Source organism: Struthio camelus, chromosome 5 (assembly GCF_040807025.1).
Source record: "Struthio camelus isolate bStrCam1 chromosome 5, bStrCam1.hap1, whole genome shotgun sequence".
In the NCBI taxonomy this organism is placed as follows: Eukaryota; Metazoa; Chordata; class Aves; order Struthioniformes; family Struthionidae; genus Struthio; species Struthio camelus.
Window position 1 is genome coordinate 23,542,695 of NC_090946.1, and position 19,280 is coordinate 23,561,974.

Here is a 19,280-nt window from a genome sequence, read left to right on the forward strand (position 1 = left end):
CTGACCCCAGCTCAAGGCAGGTCTGATTAGACGAAGTTGCCCAGGGCTTTGTCCAGTTGAGTCCTGAACACCTACAAGGATGGAGGTGCCATAAGATTAAAACAGAATAATGATGCTGTTGCAGCAGTGGCTGTGAAACTTTTTCTCTGCGCTAGCCTGAACCAGTTTTGAACAACATAGGCCCACTCTTTGTCTGCCTTGGATCTCTCCACGTCGCCTTCCTCAGAGCTCATACCACTGTCTGCTTTAGCCTCTCTCCTCCAGTGAGGAGAACGAAGAGAGGCTGAGAGCGAGCCACACGTCCTGCTTTGTCTGCAGGCACTCCTTTTCTTGCCTGCAGCACAGCACTGCGTCACAGAGGAGCGAGTGAAGGCTGGGGTTTTGCCCTCTGCGAGGCTCCCAGTGCCGCTCTGCTGCGGGCTCTACTGTGAGTGGTGTGCTCCTTGGACAGGTCTGAACTCTCTCCTCCTCTCAGCTGTGAGATGTGTGTGTTGTTTTATATTGGTATCATGAAAAATTCCAGCTACTGTGTGCGCATCACCATTTTAAGGACGCATCAAGGACTGTCTTGAGAGAAAGAGGCAGGAAGGCGAGAGGCAATGGTATGATGGAGACATAGATCAGACTGGCAGTGAGGGAAGACTTGGGGACTGGTTGCACAAGGAGTTGAAGTGGGAAGGGGAGTATTCTCGATTATTTTGACAAGAAGGATGGGATTATATTTGGGAAGGGGGACATCCTGGAAATTTGGTACTGTGGTAGGACCGGCTGAAGAAGGAAACTGATACTTGGAGGAGAAGGAGTGGAGTTGAGGAAAGGAAGCTAGTGGAAAGAAGGAGGATTGGGAGGAAGATAGACTGGAAGGCGTGATGCGAAAGGAGTCAGAATTGGGAGAAAACAGCAAAACAGTCTGAATCAGTGAGAGGATATACTCACCCAGGGCCTGGGATAAAGGAAAGTGATGAACACTGTTCTGGTGAATGCAGCAGTTCACTCTGATTTTTCACAACGTGCAATGAGTTATTAATCTGCCACGCTACAGTAAGAAACACTAAATAATCGAAAAAAAAATACTTTTGCTCCTTTGCTGCTTGAATTCATCTTGCATTAGATTTGGTTTTTTTCTGTCCCCCCCCCGAAATAGCCATTGACTCAATTTGTTCTGCTTTTGACTATTTTGGGACTTTGCTATTGTCTCAGAGTTGACTTTTTTCCTCTACCTCTACCCCCCGAAGTTGAGAGACGAGGCATAAACTCTGGAGGAAGGCCATTATTCTATTTAAAGGCAGGTAGTATATTAAAGATGCTATAGGCTTCTTAAAAGATACTATGCCTAAGAGAAGGACTTTATGCTCTAAAGTAGATCAGAGCTGAAGGCCTTTGAATTCCAGTCCCTGCTAGAATTATTTCAAAGCTATAGTTCTAATAAAAAAAAAAAATACTGTGTAGCATTTCCTCTCCTATATAGAAAGTGGTCTAGCTAAGAAGTTACTGTCCAGACTCACTAAACAGGAGATGACAGAGCAAGGAGTTGAACTCAAATCTCTTATGTCTTAGTACAATTCCTTGTTCCTTAGGCTATACTATCTGAAAGAATGTAGCTATTTAATTTTCTTCAGAAACACCTAGTATGAATGCTATTTAGTCTGAATGGCTCTCTGCACTGGATGTTTTTTTACATATCTTTTAGAGACCTCATTTTTATAAAAGTATGCTGAGAACAAGAATTTCCCATCTTCCCTTGGCTATAAAAAATCTCTCTTGCACCTGTTTTGAATTTTAATTTCTTTCTACTTTAATTGTGTCTTCTCTTTGATGCTCAAAGTTGTTCAAGGCTCACATTCTCTATTTCAGACCTATAGCTCATCTCCTTAATGTTCCAGTTAGATAATATGTAAGATTTCAATCTCTGAAGGCATATTTCTTACTCAGTTGTATATTGATCACTAGTGGTGGGTTTTTTTCTTGCACAATGTTCAAAGTAACACATGAAAAAAATAGCTTTTCTGAAGGCAACTTAAAACCTTGCTAAAGCTACTCCTTCCACTCTATCTGTATGCATTCTGTTAACTGGAAACTTACAAGTTAACCAAGCTGTCCATAATATTCTTATACATGCCCAGGTAACTTAGAGTCCAGGTCTACTTTCAAGAAGGAACGTGGGTACTTGGTATAACATCACATTGAAAGTTAGTGGGGCTTGTAAGTTAGTGATACATTTGCCTTGTGCCCTGCATTCAGAATTAGAGTTACTTCAGATAATGAAAATAACAGAGCTGCAGCAGCTCAGCTTGGGCTGCTTTGCTCTGCTAAGAGACTGCTGTAGCTGCCTGCCACTCTAGCAAATGGAATCTGGTCTGAAGTCACTTGGATGTATTCCGTAAATATTATTTGGACGCAATTTTCAAATTTGGCAATACTGACTTAATGTACTGAACTCTTTAAACACTGCAGGCGTGGAGTACGTAAATGGTCTAATTGTGTTTTGGCTCAACTTAATGAGCATGAGAGACCATTGACGAGTTACTCATCCAAAGGCATATTTCCAGACTGTTGAAGCTAAAAATAGTTTAATTATTCAGAAATTTAATCACAAATAGATTAACATTCCTAGATTGGTCCTCTCAGTGTTGGATTACAAAACAGTAGATCATAGAAACATAGTAAGACTAGAAGTCTGGATTGTTTATCTCTAGCCTTTTTGTGAGATTATATGAACTACTTCGTACTGTAAAAAGAAAGAAGAAAAAAAAAACCTGTTGACTAAGGAGATTTGGAGAAAAAAGTTGTTTTTAGTGCTGCATAGCCTAATTGCAATTCCATGTGGCTTTTTTGTTTCTTTATATCCACATATTTCTGTGTATGATTTTAACTAAAGGGCTTGCTCAGTGACTCAGTGACTCATTTTTTTTATAACTGTGATGAAAGCCAACGTATGAGTTAGCAGAATGCAACGTTTTATATTTCCTTTATAGCCTCTTAATCCAGTAATACTGAAAGTTAGCAACAGCCTTTCAGATTCAGTAAACTTCTTAATATCCCACAGTGAAACGTTTCTGAGGAGAAAAAAATTACATCCAGTGGGATGGCTGTATCTGGTTCGATCAGAAACACTGAGAGTTGTAACTTTCACTCACCAATCACTGTCCTATTTTCTTACTAGCATATTTTATCATGAAGTACATTCTTACTTTCTAGCTGTTACATTCTCTTTTGTAGGACCTTTCCTGGGTTGATATTTGACTGAAATCTAAATGTGGCTGATGCACTTAAAATTTAGCAACTGCTACCTGAAGTTCTTAAGAGCTTAGTCAATTGAGGTAATAACAACAGACAATTCAAATAAGGTTTTTTTCTTTGGAGTACTTTCCAGGTAATGCAGTCACTCATTGCATCACTTTTATGAAGAAGGTAACATAAAATAGCTGTAACGGTTGCATAAAAATATAATTAAACTTGGGTTGTCTTTAACTAGTTGTACTTCTCTATTTGAATCGTTTGTTTGTGTTTTGTGAATGCTTTCTTTCTAGGTAGACGATGTTATTAGCTCAGATAAATCGAGACTCTCAGGGAATGACTGAATTTTCTGGAGGAGGAATGGAGGCCCAGCATGTGACTCTCTGTTTAACAGAAGCTGTAGCTGTGCAAGGTGAACATTCAAGTTAAAACATCTCTACCTCATTCTCTCTCTTCTGTTTGAAATTCAGATAAATCTCCCAAAATGCATGTAGTGTATTCTGAATGAAGATCTAGCACAAATCAGCAAATTATTCTTAGTTAGTTGGGATTGATTAAGTTCACTAATTTAATTCTGAAACTAAATGATCTCTTAATTAAAGTAATAGAGCACGAATGTGCTAAAATAAGAACTATAAAATGGGACTTTATTTCAGTATAGCTTTACTGTTTTATGCTTTGTAACTTCAGTTTACATATGAGTATATATTAAACTAGTTGAACTTTCAAATAAATTGATGATTTAGGATTGGTTTAAATTTTGATGTTTTCTGACAGCTTCATATGTGATTTTAAGTGATAAAATGTTTTTCCTAATTCTGTATTTTATTCTAAATGGTTTTGTATTTATTAATGACAGGTAGCAGTGCGCAAAACAAAATCACTGATACGAGTGTATATCATGGTTTCACTTCTGGGACTCATGACCTAGTTATTATCCTAATATTTGTCCTAAAACCTCAATCTTGTAGTTATTTAGTGGCATTCTCACTATTTTGCTTAAGGAAAATAACATTTCAGCTGTCATGTTTATATAGCAAAACCTTGAACGTGTGCCCCTACTGTATTTTAAAGGTTCAAAAACCAGAAAGCAAATAAAAACTATTACTTATTGCTCTTTCTAAAATCATTATGTTTTAAGGGGATGTCATAATTTTTGCAGTGCTTAAATTGTGACTTTAATGGTTAGATGCTGATAATAGTATATATGAACTTTTTTCCTTACTAGATGGTGACAACTTAGAAAACATGGAAGGTGTAAGTTTGCAAGCAGTTACCCTTGCTGATGGCTCCACTGCTTACATACAGCACAATTCTAAAGGTAGGTAAATGGCTAAAAGTTCATTTGTCTTGACTCTATATTCCCCTCTTTTAACCATCTCTTTGGATTGTAAACCCCTAATGGCGGGGAAAATCTGTTTCTCATGTTTGTACAATGCTTATGAAGCTCCAGTTCCAACTGGGATATTAAAGTAACACTATAAAACAAATATTTATTCCTGCTACTAATAGGAGGCAGGTATCAAATACAGAACATAAGTCAACCCAAGTGAGATGATCTTTACATTTCAAACCAAACATTCTGCACACAATATAGAGGATAGCGTTTATTTTTTAAAATGAGGTATTTACTTCAACCATCAGACCTTTTACTGCTTTTTTGATCCCAGAATTTAAAGACCTTTGCTGTATAGTCATGCTGTGCTTCCTCTTCCCTAAAATTATTTCTCTGTGATATTTTACTAACATTTTAATCCAGGAATTATCTATCACCTGTGTGTTTAAAGTGTGATATGTCATACAGAATATTTTTTAAGAATCTAATGATGTATTTCAGATGGTAAGTTAATGGATGGCCAGGTGATTCAGCTAGAAGATGGTTCTGCTGCCTATGTTCAACACGTACCCATGCCTAAAAGTAGTAAGTATAATAATAAAGGAATATATTTTAAAATACTGTATTATTGATAAATATTAATATTAACTAATAAACTGTCATTATAATAGTTTGATTTCTTATTTTAATGCAAACAATCTTGGAGAGATTTAGGTATTTAGTGTTTAATCTTTCTAACTAATGAATTTTTCAAACTTTTTTTGAAGCATTGCATTTCTTTCCTCTGAACAGGAGACAGCTTGCGTCTGGAAGATGGACAAGCGGTTCAGTTGGAAGATGGAACTACAGCATTTATTCATCACACTTCCAAAGGTAAATATTGTTGAAGTGTGATTGGTTGTTACAGTTCAACAGAACTTCAGCAATATAAAATATGATACTGTATTTAGACTATGATATCATTTGATATGATTCCCATTGTAGATTACTTGTTGCTTTTACTTAGTGACATCTGGAAATGATTAAAATGAAACTGGTTCAGTTCTTCATTTGGACCTTATGTAGCAGTTACAAACAGAGTAAAACCCAGCATATTCTATTACGTTTTTTAGTCCAGGATCTCAGTAAAGTAAGTAGATGTCCTGTTAATAGAAATGTAAACCCCTGTATGGATTTCAGTAATGATTGCATGTGAAAAAGAGAAGAGAAAGCAGGTAAGAAAAAAATCACTCTCTCTTGAACTGAAGAATGCAGAGTTGAGTTAAACTTTGAAGATCATGCTGTTGATGATTTTGCCATTAAGTTGTAACACCAAAAATGTCACAGATAACAGTCCAAAACGCAAATGTATGTATTTTAAATGATAGTTTAGATTTCTGCAGAAGCTGATGACACTAGTCTCGGAAATAGGCCTACTTCTCTTGGAAAAGTAAATATTTTAAGTCTTGGAAAAGTAAATATTTTAAGTCTATTTAAACTAGTGTGACAAGAATTAAGTTCTACAAATGGCAGTGCTAAGAGGAACAAATATAACGATCTTTTAAGAATTTCTTCTTTAAAAGTCATCTCATATTTTATGCATTTCTTTTACATATGTGTTATTTGTATGATTCCGTTTTTAAATTGGTGAAAATCTGAAGTACTGGTATTAGTACATATGTTATATTATTTATATTTTGTTGTGAGTGAATAAGAAATGGAAAGTATATTTGTGTACGTGGTTTCCTTTGTAAGTAACGAGACCAATATGTTTCATAAGTGACTAGACCAGTATAAAATTGGTTTTGCACTTTTATAAGTGGACAGAAGTAAAAGCTATGGGAAGAGTTGTTGTGAAAAAATGTGATCTGTACTATTGATAGCAATATTTTAAGTGGTTGTATTTCTCAGAGACCTTTTCCTAAAGAGTTGTTTTTCATGTAATGTCTTTATTTTAAAGAAATGCAGACACTGCTTTTCCTTTTCTTTTGTAACGTTTTGTAATATTGTTTCTCAGACAGCTACGACCAGAGCGCATTACAAGCAGTCCAGCTGGAAGACGGTACTACCGCCTACATTCACCACACAGTGCAAATGCCACAGTCGGATACTATTTTAGCTATTCAGGCTGACGGCACAGTGGCAGGTCTTCATACAGGAGATGGTGCCATCGATCCAGATACCATCAGTGCTTTGGAGCAATATGCAGCCAAGGTACACTGAAAGACGTTTTATCTATCCATGAAGTATCTATCCATAAAGTATTAATGTAGCCTCACAAGATACCTGACAGCAAGAGCCAGTTATGATCTCAGAAATAAAATTACAATTAAGAGAGTACTCAGACTCTTAGAAGACACCAAATTGTTGTGATAGTGCTTCTTTGGCAGTATGTAGTGTAGCATAAAAGGAACAAGGAATTGAACACTGAAGTGATGTGGAGTCAGATTAACTTGGAAAGTGATTTAGAAAAGTAAATAATTACTTTATCTAAAAATACCATTAGAAAGTTTTTTGTTTGTTTGTTTTCATTGAGAAGACTGGGGCCATGTGTTTGGCAAGGACAACGCATGATACAAAGTGTAAAATAAATGATTAGTCAGCTATTGAGTTTGGAAAAAACTTCTTTGATGCATGCTTTTAATAACAGAAATGTAGTGTGCTGTTCAAAATTCACGTAGTCCACTTTAATGAACTTCAACAATTCCAAGGCTTTTCTCATATTAAAGTTTATGCTTTAAGGACACCTATAAAGCATGAGGTAACTATAATAATACAATTTTCTTGTCTTTTTAGTTTTCCAGTGTCCCAGTTCCTGGATGATTACCGTTAGTGCTTGCATTGCTCTGGAAAAGAGTAGAATTAGTTTTAAAATCTGTCTTCTAGTGTCACTCAGAACTGTCAAATTTTGGTAGAAGGCCAATTAGGAAAATTAAATGGTTGACACACTGTTCTTTCCACTACGCTTCTGTTTGTTATAATTGAGGAGATTCTAAGACAGCCAGTCAGATTGTGTTAGTTTGCCTGTGCCTTAAGATTTCATAAAACGAAAAGGTAACTCAAGCATAGCTGAGCTGTAGTGACAGACTTTTACAAATTCCCCATCTGTTTTTTCATTTAGGTTTAAACCAATCACAGCTTTATAAGGAGCTATACTAATCTTAATTTGTTGTAAGAATAAGGTTTTGTTTTGAGAAGGAGAAGCAGCAGCAGACACATTTTGTATTTCGAAACAGCACAGTCACGTTTTTGTCCTATTTTTCTTCTCAACATGTGTTTCTGAATTCTGTAGTGTGAATTTATATTCTGAAGGGTACTTATGTATATCTAGGAAAAACTGTATTTGTTTTCTTTAAGCTTTCATCTAAGAAATCTATCCTGAAAAGTACTGCTATAACTCCTCAAGGAAAGACAGTAGGAATGACACAGCGGTTTCACATCTGCATTATGTGAAAAAGCAAATACCTCAATTATTGCACCCCTATTTTTTATAAGGAAAAAAGTGGTTTTATGATTCTACTTCATGTCCATTTAGACCTCATAGTGAGGTAGCACATACTATTCATAGCAGCTAATACAGGAAAATTGAAAAAAATACAGAAAGAGGCAGCAATTATGAGCAAACATATGAAATAATATGTGAGGTAAGGATATGATAAAATTTTCTAAGATTTTAAGAGGCACAAAGAAATACAACATGTCGTTGTATTTACAAGTATGTACATCAAATGAAACATCAAATGAAACTAGTGGGTGACAGGTTCAAGAGCAACAAAGAAAGAATACTTTTTCAAACAGCGTAAAGTTAAGCTATGCCACTGCTTGCTGTAGGGTACTGTGGATGCTAACGTGGAGGTGAAGAATGATGAGACAAATTCATAGAAGAAAATGTGTCCAGGGCTGTTAAGTACAAACACACGACTTCTAGTTCAGGAAGTTCCTAAGCCACAAATTGCTTGAAGGTTGGGAGAATATTTCTGGGAATGTATCACTATATCCTTGGCCTGTTCTTACAATTCTTCTCTAGTATCTGCTACTGGCTGCTTTGGAAACAAGATGGTTCACTATATGGACCTTTAGCTGTTCTTATGTTCTTAATTGAAGATGGACTAAATCTTTCTTCAGAATCTAAGACAATCTTTTAAGAGGAACTCTTTAAATTTCTCAGATACCAACTATCTCCCTGGCAAACAGAGATCTTCCTTTGGGGCAGAGTTCTCCCAAGACTACAGATGGATTTAAGATCATGTGTGTCTTTCTTTTTTCATTAGCTTTGAAGGTTTTCTCTTCAAAACATTAAAAAAAAACACTGAAAGAAAAATTTTAAGAAATATTTGGAGGATAATGATTCTAATCTGCTCTCCTTCCTTACAAAACATGTAGAAATAGCAAAGATAAGTAGGCAGCACAACATCAGCGTAGGAACTCTGTGAGAGAGTTCGTACATAGAAAGCCAAGAAGGCTACACAGAAGCTTGATGGGAGTATTGGAAGATATACCTTTTCCATTGCTGTTTGCTTCTACTTTAGGCATAGAACTTGAAGAGCAGATAAGATTTAACTAGAGTCCTCTTAATTTGGGGCTGAGGCAATGCCACTTGCCTCCCAAAGTAACCGGGGAAAAAAAGAGATTACTGCTCTCAGTTGAACGTAAAGTTAGAGGATATATAATGAACTTATGAAAAAGGTTGAAACACATACTTCCCTTCCATAAGCTGTTTTCCTGCAAAATCCCAGCTGCTGAAAAAGTACAGCTCCTGGGATGTGTATGTGCATATGTATGTATGTGTATGCGCATGCATACCCATGCAGTTTGGATCATTTGTTTCCAGTGGTGTTGATGAACTTCTCATTTCATGTCATCAATTCCTTACTGAGCCAACAACAGGAAGTTCAGAACCCTTCCAACTTCAAAAATCCTTCAGGAGAAGGTCCCAAAATGGCTGTTACTTCCTTGAGAAAACCTGAGAAATACCTGCTTATGGTCTCTCCTTTTCAGTCTGTCTGATGTAATGTATAATTTTCCTTTGCTCTTCAGGGTTTTAGCTCAAAGTTGCCAAAAGAATATTGCTCGCAATCATCTAATTTAGAAAGATTGTACGGTCTGAAAACCTCTTAATGAACAGTCTCATCTTCAATCTCTAAGGGAAACTTTGGTAGTTGATGCTTTGAGTAAGACACTTTTCGCAAACATTAACCTTCTCAGAAGCCTGCTGTGACCTCCTTAGTGAAAGGGCGTAGGCTTACCAGCTGAGTTAGCGTTCCTGCCAAACTATCTGAAAGGAGAATAAGATCACTTGGACTAGATTTAGGTGCAGCGATCTCAGTCTTGAGTGTAATGAATGCATAGTGTACTGTAAAAGCCTATGCTCAAACCAGAGGCAGTTAAGGGACGGGAAAACTGTGTAAAGTATACTATGAATTAGTTTTTTCTACATTGCTCTTTCAGTTGATGTACATGAGAATTTTTTTTTTTTGTTTAACTAGGGCAATTATATGTTTACTGAAATAAGAATTCCAAATTAACATCTAATACTCTCTCCAATATTTTTATAAGCTCCCTGGAAAGCAGATTGTTCTTTGTGTAGACTGCTTTAAAAAATAAATTTTGGAGCGATGCCTGAGCCTTTACTTAGCTGTTGTAATCTCTTGAATTGAGATATCATATATTGTATAGGTATTTTGATTCTAAAGGAGCTGTGCTGTTTGAAACAATTAAATTCTGCTGAGCAGAGAATGAAAGATATATCCCTTTTCTAAAAGAGATAAATGTTTTTTTTTTCCTGACTGAACTCAGTAGTATTAATTTATTCTAATACTTTTGCCAGTCTATTAATTTAACACATTTGGTTCCTGTAGTCTTTTCTTCCTTATTTTAAGATAACCTTGAGATGCTCACCTTCATACCTATTATATAATGCAGCTGTTAAAAGTGGTGACTTGCATGTAAGTTAATGTACTATAGAGTAACCGTGTTTCAAGAGGGAGCTAGAGAGCTGTGGGATATTAAGTCCTCAGGAGCTGTCTGTTACCCTCTGTTTTTCAGATAAATAAAAATAGCTTGTAAATGCTTTTCCTATCTTGATTTCATTTTTCAGGTGTCTATTGATGGAAATGACAGTGTAAGTGGCACAGGAATGATAGGTGAAAATGAACAAGACAAAAAAATGCAGGTATGTAGCACAATACAAAATAATTAATTCAGATATATCTATTTCTTTTGTCTTCTCTGTGCACAGCAACCTGCACAGTAGGAGTTCTGTTTAGCCATGAACTAGGGTCTGCTGCTACCCTTCAGGAATTTTACACCTCAAACCTATACAGCTATGTTGTATTCTCACTTTGTGGAAGATCAATTCACAGAATTTTAAAAAGATCTTTGAATGATTTTTGTTCTTTTTCTTTTCTCTTGTAAGTAGAAAATTATGTTGAATTTCCAACGTTTTCAGGCTGACTCTTTCACCTGAGTATTTCATCAGTGAGAGGTTAAATAGTTCAGAAGTTCTCTTCTAGAAGATGAACAAACTTTTTATAGTCCTTAAGCCATAAGCAACACTGGATCAATTAATCTGGATCACAGAGAGCCAATTCCAGGCATATGCCTCCAATTGTTCTTTCTTTGGTGCTTTATTTTGATTCCGTTTGCTCTGTTAGATCCCCCACTTCTGTTGCAGGTTTTGTAAGTCATCAGTAGATGAGGATGTTGCTCCCAATAAACCCTTAAAGAAGCAGAGCAATACTTCCAGTTCTGTGTGCTGCCTTCATGATGTTGCTGTAGAAGTGTAACAATTTTTCAACATGAAGGTGTTAACTTAAAAGTTCTAAGGGTAATGGAAAATTCAGGTGAAATTTGTGAAGTATCAACTTTTTACCTGAGATCCATAAAATTATATAAGGAAAGCAGTCTTTGTTATCATAAAATACTTTAAAAAAGGAAAAGAAAGAAAAAGGTATTTTTGTCTTCAAAGGATTATGAACAACAACAAAAACAATTAGAAAAAACCTATACCCTCACATGCTCAAATGGCAAAATCAAAGGAGAAAAAGTAATTGCACAGAGAAAGATTTGGTCATCAAAGCAGCCCTGGTTTTCCTTTTCATTTAATTTATGAAGGTATGAACTAGATGGGGAGGAGAATTCTCTTCCAAGGTAAAATATGATACAGTACCCGTGGAAGAATTATAGGCTGACCTCTGACAGTGACTTCAAAATACTCTGTTTATAAGTTGTTTAAAAAGTAGGTACCACAGTATTTAAAGCTAAAGACATTCCCCATTTTGCTGTGTGGCATGACAGTGTAAGGACGGAATACCAAACACATGCATACTTTGCTGGACAGTTGTCCTTATCTACTGTACTGGAATATGGTCCATAAAATGAAATTGAGAAATCTTAGGGTTTTGCACGCTTGTCAGTTGGAATGGGGATACAACTCTGTCAAAATGCAAAATTCAAAAAAGAATAGGATAAGATCTTGGTTGACTCTGCCTAAAAGTAAGAAGAGCTTTTTAAGCAAAATGACTTGTAATTAATACCCAGTTACACATTGATTTCAACCTCAGCCCCAGCACAAATTAAAGTAAATACGGAGGTTGCTTCATCTTATGCATATATGGCAACCCGTATGCCATATGGAAATGTGCCAATCTTACGCAGCATTGTGTTCCAAACAGAAAAAGTTCTAATATTTCAAAAGGTGTTGAGACTTAGTCTCAAATTCTGACCCCACAAAGTGACTCCAGTTGGCCAATCACAAATTGTGTGTCCCAAAACTATCCTTAATTTCTGAAAATCTTAACCATGATTATATCTTAATGCAAGTAGATATCTACTTGGAACTCCTTTTGAGCTAATACATTATTTGAGAAAAAAAACTTAGATATAATATTAAATAAGCGTATATTTATAAGCTTTTTAAGTCCTCAGTAATACAAGAACAGAACAGATGTCATGCTGCAGAGTAATCATTCAAACCACTTGTATATGGTTAGGTTTCACACCAAAGCAAAAACAGAAAACCTCTTTGTGAATCTTAGTGTGATATGGTTGTGCGAGGACAAAAGAATATGTGTGACCAAATGGATATGATACGCTATTTCCTTTCAAGCCTGGCATACCCATCTGTTCATAGTAAGAGCAGAATCATAGGACTGAAGCTTAAATGTATATAATATAAAAATCTTGTTTGAGATCTTGGTTGCCTTTGTTGTTCTTCTCTTGTGTTAACTGTCTGAACTAAGTTAGGATGTATTTGTGATTTCTTTTACAATTATATTTTGTTTTATCCATTTAAAAGTATTTTGAAGGACACAACTCCTCTTGAGAAGTTTCACATTATAAAAGTGCTTTATTTGTTGTGTTCTTTGATGTTGTGTCTAAAATCTGAATTTTTAAATTTCTTTAGACAGCATTGTCTACTAATACTACATCGGTCCTTGCTGAATGATAACGCTAACTGAATTCCTAATAACCCTCAACTCGCATTAACTAATGTATTACAAAGATAATGTATACTTCTGCAGATAGTTGTATGAACAAACAAATGATCATGAATTCCAAATGATTTTTGTCCTAAGTGCTCTATTTATTTTAGATTTTTTTTCCCTCTTTGTATCCATCTTAAATATTTCTGTTTATTTCCTTATAGATATTAGAAATAGCATATTGATTACAGAAATATTTTAATTTTCTTTTAAACTTTAGCATACTTGAGCTTTATAGCTGATCTTAGCAACTACGTACATATTTCTATATGCTGAAACAGCAAAGAAATACCAGTGAGGTTACTGATAGGAAAGTCAAATCCAAAAATGCTTAAGTGTAGGTGTTTAATCAAGAATGCACTAGCAGTGCATCTTCTCTGTGTATCTTTTATGTATTAAAGTGACTTCTGCGATTAGTGGTGAATGATATTGTGGGTTAAGCAATAATATTAGTAATGGGTTTCCTGATTCTTGAGGTTGTATTTTTCCATGTGGTTCAGGAGAAGCTTTTCTGAACTGTTGTTGAAGAATCCTTTAAGGAAGTTGTTTTAAGATTGACCCAAATTTCTGATTTATCTGAAGGAGGAATTAGAGGTCTGTGTGCAGTTGCAGGGCTACAGTGTCGTTGGGATCACAGAGACATGGGTGGGCTAGATCACAGGACTGGAGTGCTGCAGTGGTTGGACGCAGGCTCTTTACGAAGGACAGGCCAGGAAGGTGAAGAGGGGGAGTTGCCCTTTATGTGAGAGAGCAGCAGGAATGCATGGAGCTCTGCGTGGGGAAGGATAACGAGCCAGCTGAGAGCTTAGGGGTCAGGATTAGAGGGCAGACCAATGTGGGGGCAACACTGTCTAGTACAGACCGCCAATCAGGAAGAAGTAGATGAGGCCTCCTTCAGACAACCAGAGGAGGTCTCACATTACGGGGAACTTCAGCCGACCCCATATCTGCTAGAAGGGCAACACAGCAGGCCACAAGCAATCCATGAGGTGTCTGGAGTTCATGGATGACAACTTCCTAACAGAGGTGATTGAGGATCGAATGAGAGAAGATGTTCTGCTGGACCTGATAGTTACAAACAAGGAAGAACTGCTTGGGGATGTGAAGGTCAGGGACAGCGTTATCTGTAGTGACCATGAGATGGTGGTGGTCGCGATCCTGAGAGAAGGGAAGAAGGCAAATAGTAGGATCACAACCCTGGACTTCAGAAGAGCAGACTCTGGCCTGTGCAGGGACATGCTTGGAAGAATCCTGTGGGATATGGTCCTGAAGAGAAGAGAGATCCAGGAGGGCTAGTCAAACACTGGCACAGGCTGCCCAGAGAGCTTGTGGAGTCTCCATCCTTGGAAATACTCATAATCCAACCGGATAGGGTGCAGGGCAACCTGCTCTGGTTGGACCTGCTTTGAGAAGAGGGGTTGGACTAGATGATCTCCAGAGAGGTCCCTTCCAGCCTCAACCATTCTGTGAAATGTTATTTTGACAATTTAGAATTGAATTGGATCCATAAGAAAGGGGGTAGTTTTAAAGGAAGGCTAGACCTTTACAGATTCTTTCGGTTACTTTATGTACAGTTGCATTAAAATGTTTACATTTGGGTTTCTTCTGCCTCTTTCTTGAATCAGTGTATGAATGTTTCTTACATTTTTCCTGAAGTGACATTCAAGAAAGGAGGGTAGAATGTAGCTCAAATTACCTCAATTATTTTTCAAATTATTTTGTCTTTGTTATTATTTGACTAATTAATTTCTGCATTTAAATTTACTAGTTTTTTACATTTTACAGTTTCTCTGTTTCCTTTCATCAAAAATTATGCTGACCAAAAAACAAAAGTATTTTATTTCTTGAAGACTAGGAAATAGATGGCCTAGCAAAGACAGACAAAAGAAACCTGTTAGGATTAGCTCTGACTTGACCGGAAAATAACAATGTATGAGTTTCCTGATCAGTTATATTGATTTTTTTTATTTTTATGTATTTTTTTTAAACATAGATTGTCTTGCAAGGACATGGAACAAGAGTGACTGCAAAATCTCAGCAGAGTGGAGAGAAAGCTTTTCGCTGTGAATATGATGGCTGTGGAAAACTATACACAACAGCTCACCATCTTAAGGTGACAACATGTAAAATGAGCATTGGCGATGTGCAAGCATGATTTTTCTTTTTTATTTTTTACTAAGTATATGGTTAAAAGTTACGGAAGCGAACCAAGAGCCAGTCATAACAGTGGTATTTTGTCAAATGTTTATTTGATCTTAGAACAATGGAGAGTCCCAGAAGCTGATTTTACTTAGTATTCTGAGATGAGGCTGTTTTTGAAAATTGAACATCAAATAGACTACAGTCACTGAATAAGCAAAACAGCACTCTTTACCTGTCAATCTCATATAAAACACATGCACCATAACTTGAATGATGAGAAAAAACTGTTGACTTTACATGTTATTCATTTGGCTCTCAAAGCAGGATAGAGGCAGATATGTGATTATTATGTTTGACTTATATATTGCCAGCACATAAGAAATCTGTTGAAATAGTTTTTGGCAGCAGTACCACAGAAATTTGGAAATTCAGTGTTCACTTTTTGTTCACTCTAATATACATGTATGTATGATCAAGCAAAAATTACAATTTTTTGAAAGATTTTATCATCATAACACAAAGTTTAATTCTTCAAAGCAATCCAAGATTCAAAGTGAAAAGCTGGAGCGTCTTTTTTTTACAGCTGCCAATTCCCTAGTTCTCTTCTTTTTTAATTCATTAAAGGAATCGCCGAAACAATAAAGGTGTAGAGCAGTCCACATACCAGTTTAGTCTGAGCTAATCACTTGCAGATGAGGTAAACTCCTTGCAGTGGATCTTTGACAACACAGCCTGCAGTCAGTGAGTAACTGACTCTATGGATTATACGTTAAAAAGATGTGCGTGTTGTAGAGCACACCATTGCATTCTTTCATGCGTTGTAAGAGGATCATTAGAAGGGCTCACTGGAGTCAAAAATCAGTGGCATGCATGCATACTGTAGTTGCTTGATGGCTACTCTGCATGTATTTATAAAAATGTTTTTTTGTAAAACTGACTGAAAGCATTAGATTAGACCTTTAAAAGATGTACTTTTAGGGAAAACACTGTTATCCTATTTCATTAATTTTTATCACTAATTTAAAAAGAAGATGCTTTTTGAACACGAATCTTAAGAAAAGAAACAAAATATATTGTCTTTGAGAATGAGGTTTCTGTGTTAACCGAATCGAATAAAACATTTCATTGAGTCAGTGTATTGGATGTCTTGGTAGGTGCACGAGAGGTCACACACAGGAGATCGACCATATCAGTGTGAACATCCAGGTTGTGGTAAAGCATTTGCAACAGGTAATGTTTTGTAGACTAGTTCCTCCTGCCTGTTAGTGTTTATCTCTATAAAAAATAAGTTTTTAATATTGCCTTTTTTTAACTGGTAAGTAAAGAACTTGTTCCTGGTTGGGGTCCATTTATGAGAACTGCCAAAAAAAAAAAAAAAAAAAAAAAAAGGTCAGCATTCCAGGTAATGTAGCATATAGAAAAGGCAGAGGATTTAACTCTTAGTTACTGGAGAAGGAATGAGGTGAAACCCTTTTTTTCTTTCTTTTCACCTATCATGCTACCATCAGGTTAAAGAAACGGATCTTTCTTAACGTGAAACTAACAGTATAAGTTAAATGAGGTGATAATAAGAAGCTGAACCTGTTGGCTGTGGGTAAATATCTGATCTTCTGGTCCAAAGTTGAAAAGAATTTTGATGGGTGATACTCTGTTTTGAGTGTTCTTCATCAAAATTGTACCAAGGAGTGACATTTCTCAGGAAGTGCACTCTATAGTCCATACCAACTACTCCATTCGTACATAATGCACAACTTGACATTTCATTTGATCATGTAAAATGCAATTATGAGTAATAAAAGATGGAGGTAGCGAAAGAGCAATAGTTGTTTCAAATTTATTCTTTTGCTTTGAATGCAGATTAGTATGATGCTTAGAAATGTAAGGCTACAGATTATTAAAAATCCTTAGAAAGCAGAAAAACTAAGGTGTTTCTAAAAGAACTCCGTATGATTTAATATATTTAATACTGCTTCATTGACCACACCAACAAAAGAAATGCTGATGAGAAAGGTCAAAAGGGAAACAAACACACTTAAAGGGTTATACATCTGTTTAATTGCACAGTGTTTGTAAAGGGATTTAAGAACTACATAATGAAACATTATCTCCTATTGCAACGGACTGGTGTATGGCTGTAACCACCTTTTAGTCTATTAGTCTCATACGTTTGGGCAGAGCTATTGTGCCACTTTAATTCAGCAATCCTTCCTGTTGATCAAGTACATTTTAAGTACTGAATGCTCTTGGATTAAATAGTAGAAATTTGACTGGGTTGGATCATGAAACTGAGTTTGTTTGTTAAAACTTTGTTTTAGATGTAAGAATGAATGTGCAGCTTGGTAGACATCCTTCGTGTTTTTAATAAGTAATCAAAAGTAATAATTTCTGCTGTTATCAGGACGTAGTGAGAGCACACTGTGAAATTAAAGTAGGTGCTATCTTCTTACCGACTGACTTTATCCACAAGTGAACACAAAGAAGATTCAAATTCCTTTTCTTAAATGGGTAGTTTGGGGTTCTCTGGTCATGATCTTTTCAGGAAAGTGGGCAAGGGAACATCTTGGTAAAATAGTCTCTGCAAAATAATTTACAGGGTGCCAAAGTCCTTTGAGATTGGTGACATTTTTGATGATGACAGTAATTTTAAAGGGAAAGACTGTCCATGACTGCTGCCTGTTGGCACCTATAATATGTGATGATAATAATAATATGATAATAATAATAATATGATTTAAAAAAAGTAGAACAGACTCAGAGCCTTGATAGCAGTGAAGCTTTTACTGATGACTCATTAATGGTACTGATTGCTCTATGAGCTAATAATTAAAGGCCATTTTGATGATAGTAGTGGTAAGAGGCAGAAAAAAAAGTGCATACAAAAGCATACAGATTCCTCAGAAGGCTGAATAAATATTTGTCTATGTGTTATAATCATAACAATGTAACCCCTTGAAAGGAAGGAGCAGAATTGTGGAAGTGTACTTTCTTCATAAATAAAGAAAGAATTTCTAAACTCTAGAGTTCTGCTGCTCTGTGTGATAGAATGAAAAGCATGTGAAGAGTGGAATAAAAATTACTCATCAGGGAGCTCCCTGCTTGGGATGGCAAGCACAGCTTTTGATCTTGATGGTTTCCGAGTATCTTAATTGGGTGTTTATACTACTGTAACATCTTTTCTAATCTTCAGGGTATGGGTTAAAAAGTCATGTCCGAACACACACTGGTGAAAAGCCTTATCGGTGCACAGAAGAAAATTGCACCAAATCGTTCAAGACTTCAGGAGACCTGCAGAAACACATCCGAACCCACACAGGTACTATTATCATGCACAATTTTTTTTGTTTGGATAAAATTAGGTGGATTTTTTTCTCTTTGATCATTTTATGACATTATACTTATGAAATCAGTCTATGTATATTCTCTTTCTGAAGCCCAGTGAGCTCAACAACATTTCAGCATGGTAAGCATTTACCGCAAATCCAGCATGCAGCATTTCTTGGAAAAGTGCTTAAACATTCACGCTGCCATTGCAAATGCACTAACTTTGAGCAATGTGCATAACCCTTGCACTGCCACTGAATCACTTGTTGCCTTTATAGCTTCTTTGTAGATAGAAGGTATTGACATTGCAGCTGTAACAGAACAAGGAACTTTTCCTCAGTAATGCAGCTCACCTTTTAGAAATTCCATCAATATTTTTAAGTTTTGGTGCTTTCAGATAACTTGCATACTGGCTTTATGAAGACTGACGGTTCTCAGATTGTTATTATTCTGATTTCCCTTATTTTCTTGCAGCAGATAAAACAACTGCTATTAAAACTTACAAATGTATAAAAATAAAATCTTATGTTTTGCCTAATGAAAGTCACTTGAAAGGCAAAACAGAAATAAATTCTAGATAGCATATCCTGCACTCCACAAAACTCCGTATATGTGCACACATATATGCAAACAAGTTTGTGCAATGTCTCCTTTGCTCCTGAGATCTGCCAGAAAAAAAAAAACAACCCACACAAAGCTTAAAAATAGGAAGAATAACCTCCTATCACCTACTAACCTATGTTATTCCATTAAGTATATTAACTTACCTCCTAGAACACCTG

General features: G+C 36.1%; 1 protein-coding gene across 3 annotated transcripts in view; it reads left to right on the forward strand.

Annotated features, from left to right (window-relative positions):
• The window catches only part of ZNF143 (zinc finger protein 143), a 39,458-nt gene that overhangs the window by 10,029 nt on the left and 10,149 nt on the right, over positions 1 to 19,280 (forward strand). For all 3 annotated transcript variants that reach the window (XM_068945044.1, XM_068945047.1, XM_068945046.1), the window contains 9 exons: positions 3,531 to 3,649; positions 4,466 to 4,558; positions 5,075 to 5,158; positions 5,366 to 5,446; positions 6,570 to 6,766; positions 10,650 to 10,724; positions 15,029 to 15,148; positions 16,332 to 16,407; positions 18,365 to 18,490. In XM_068945044.1, the coding sequence (XP_068801145.1) occupies positions 3,538 to 3,649; positions 4,466 to 4,558; positions 5,075 to 5,158; positions 5,366 to 5,446; positions 6,570 to 6,766; positions 10,650 to 10,724; positions 15,029 to 15,148; positions 16,332 to 16,407; positions 18,365 to 18,490 (964 nt within the window). In that variant the 5' untranslated portion in view covers positions 3,531 to 3,537. The remainder of the gene's footprint in view (positions 1 to 3,530; positions 3,650 to 4,465; positions 4,559 to 5,074; positions 5,159 to 5,365; positions 5,447 to 6,569; positions 6,767 to 10,649; positions 10,725 to 15,028; positions 15,149 to 16,331; positions 16,408 to 18,364; positions 18,491 to 19,280) is intronic.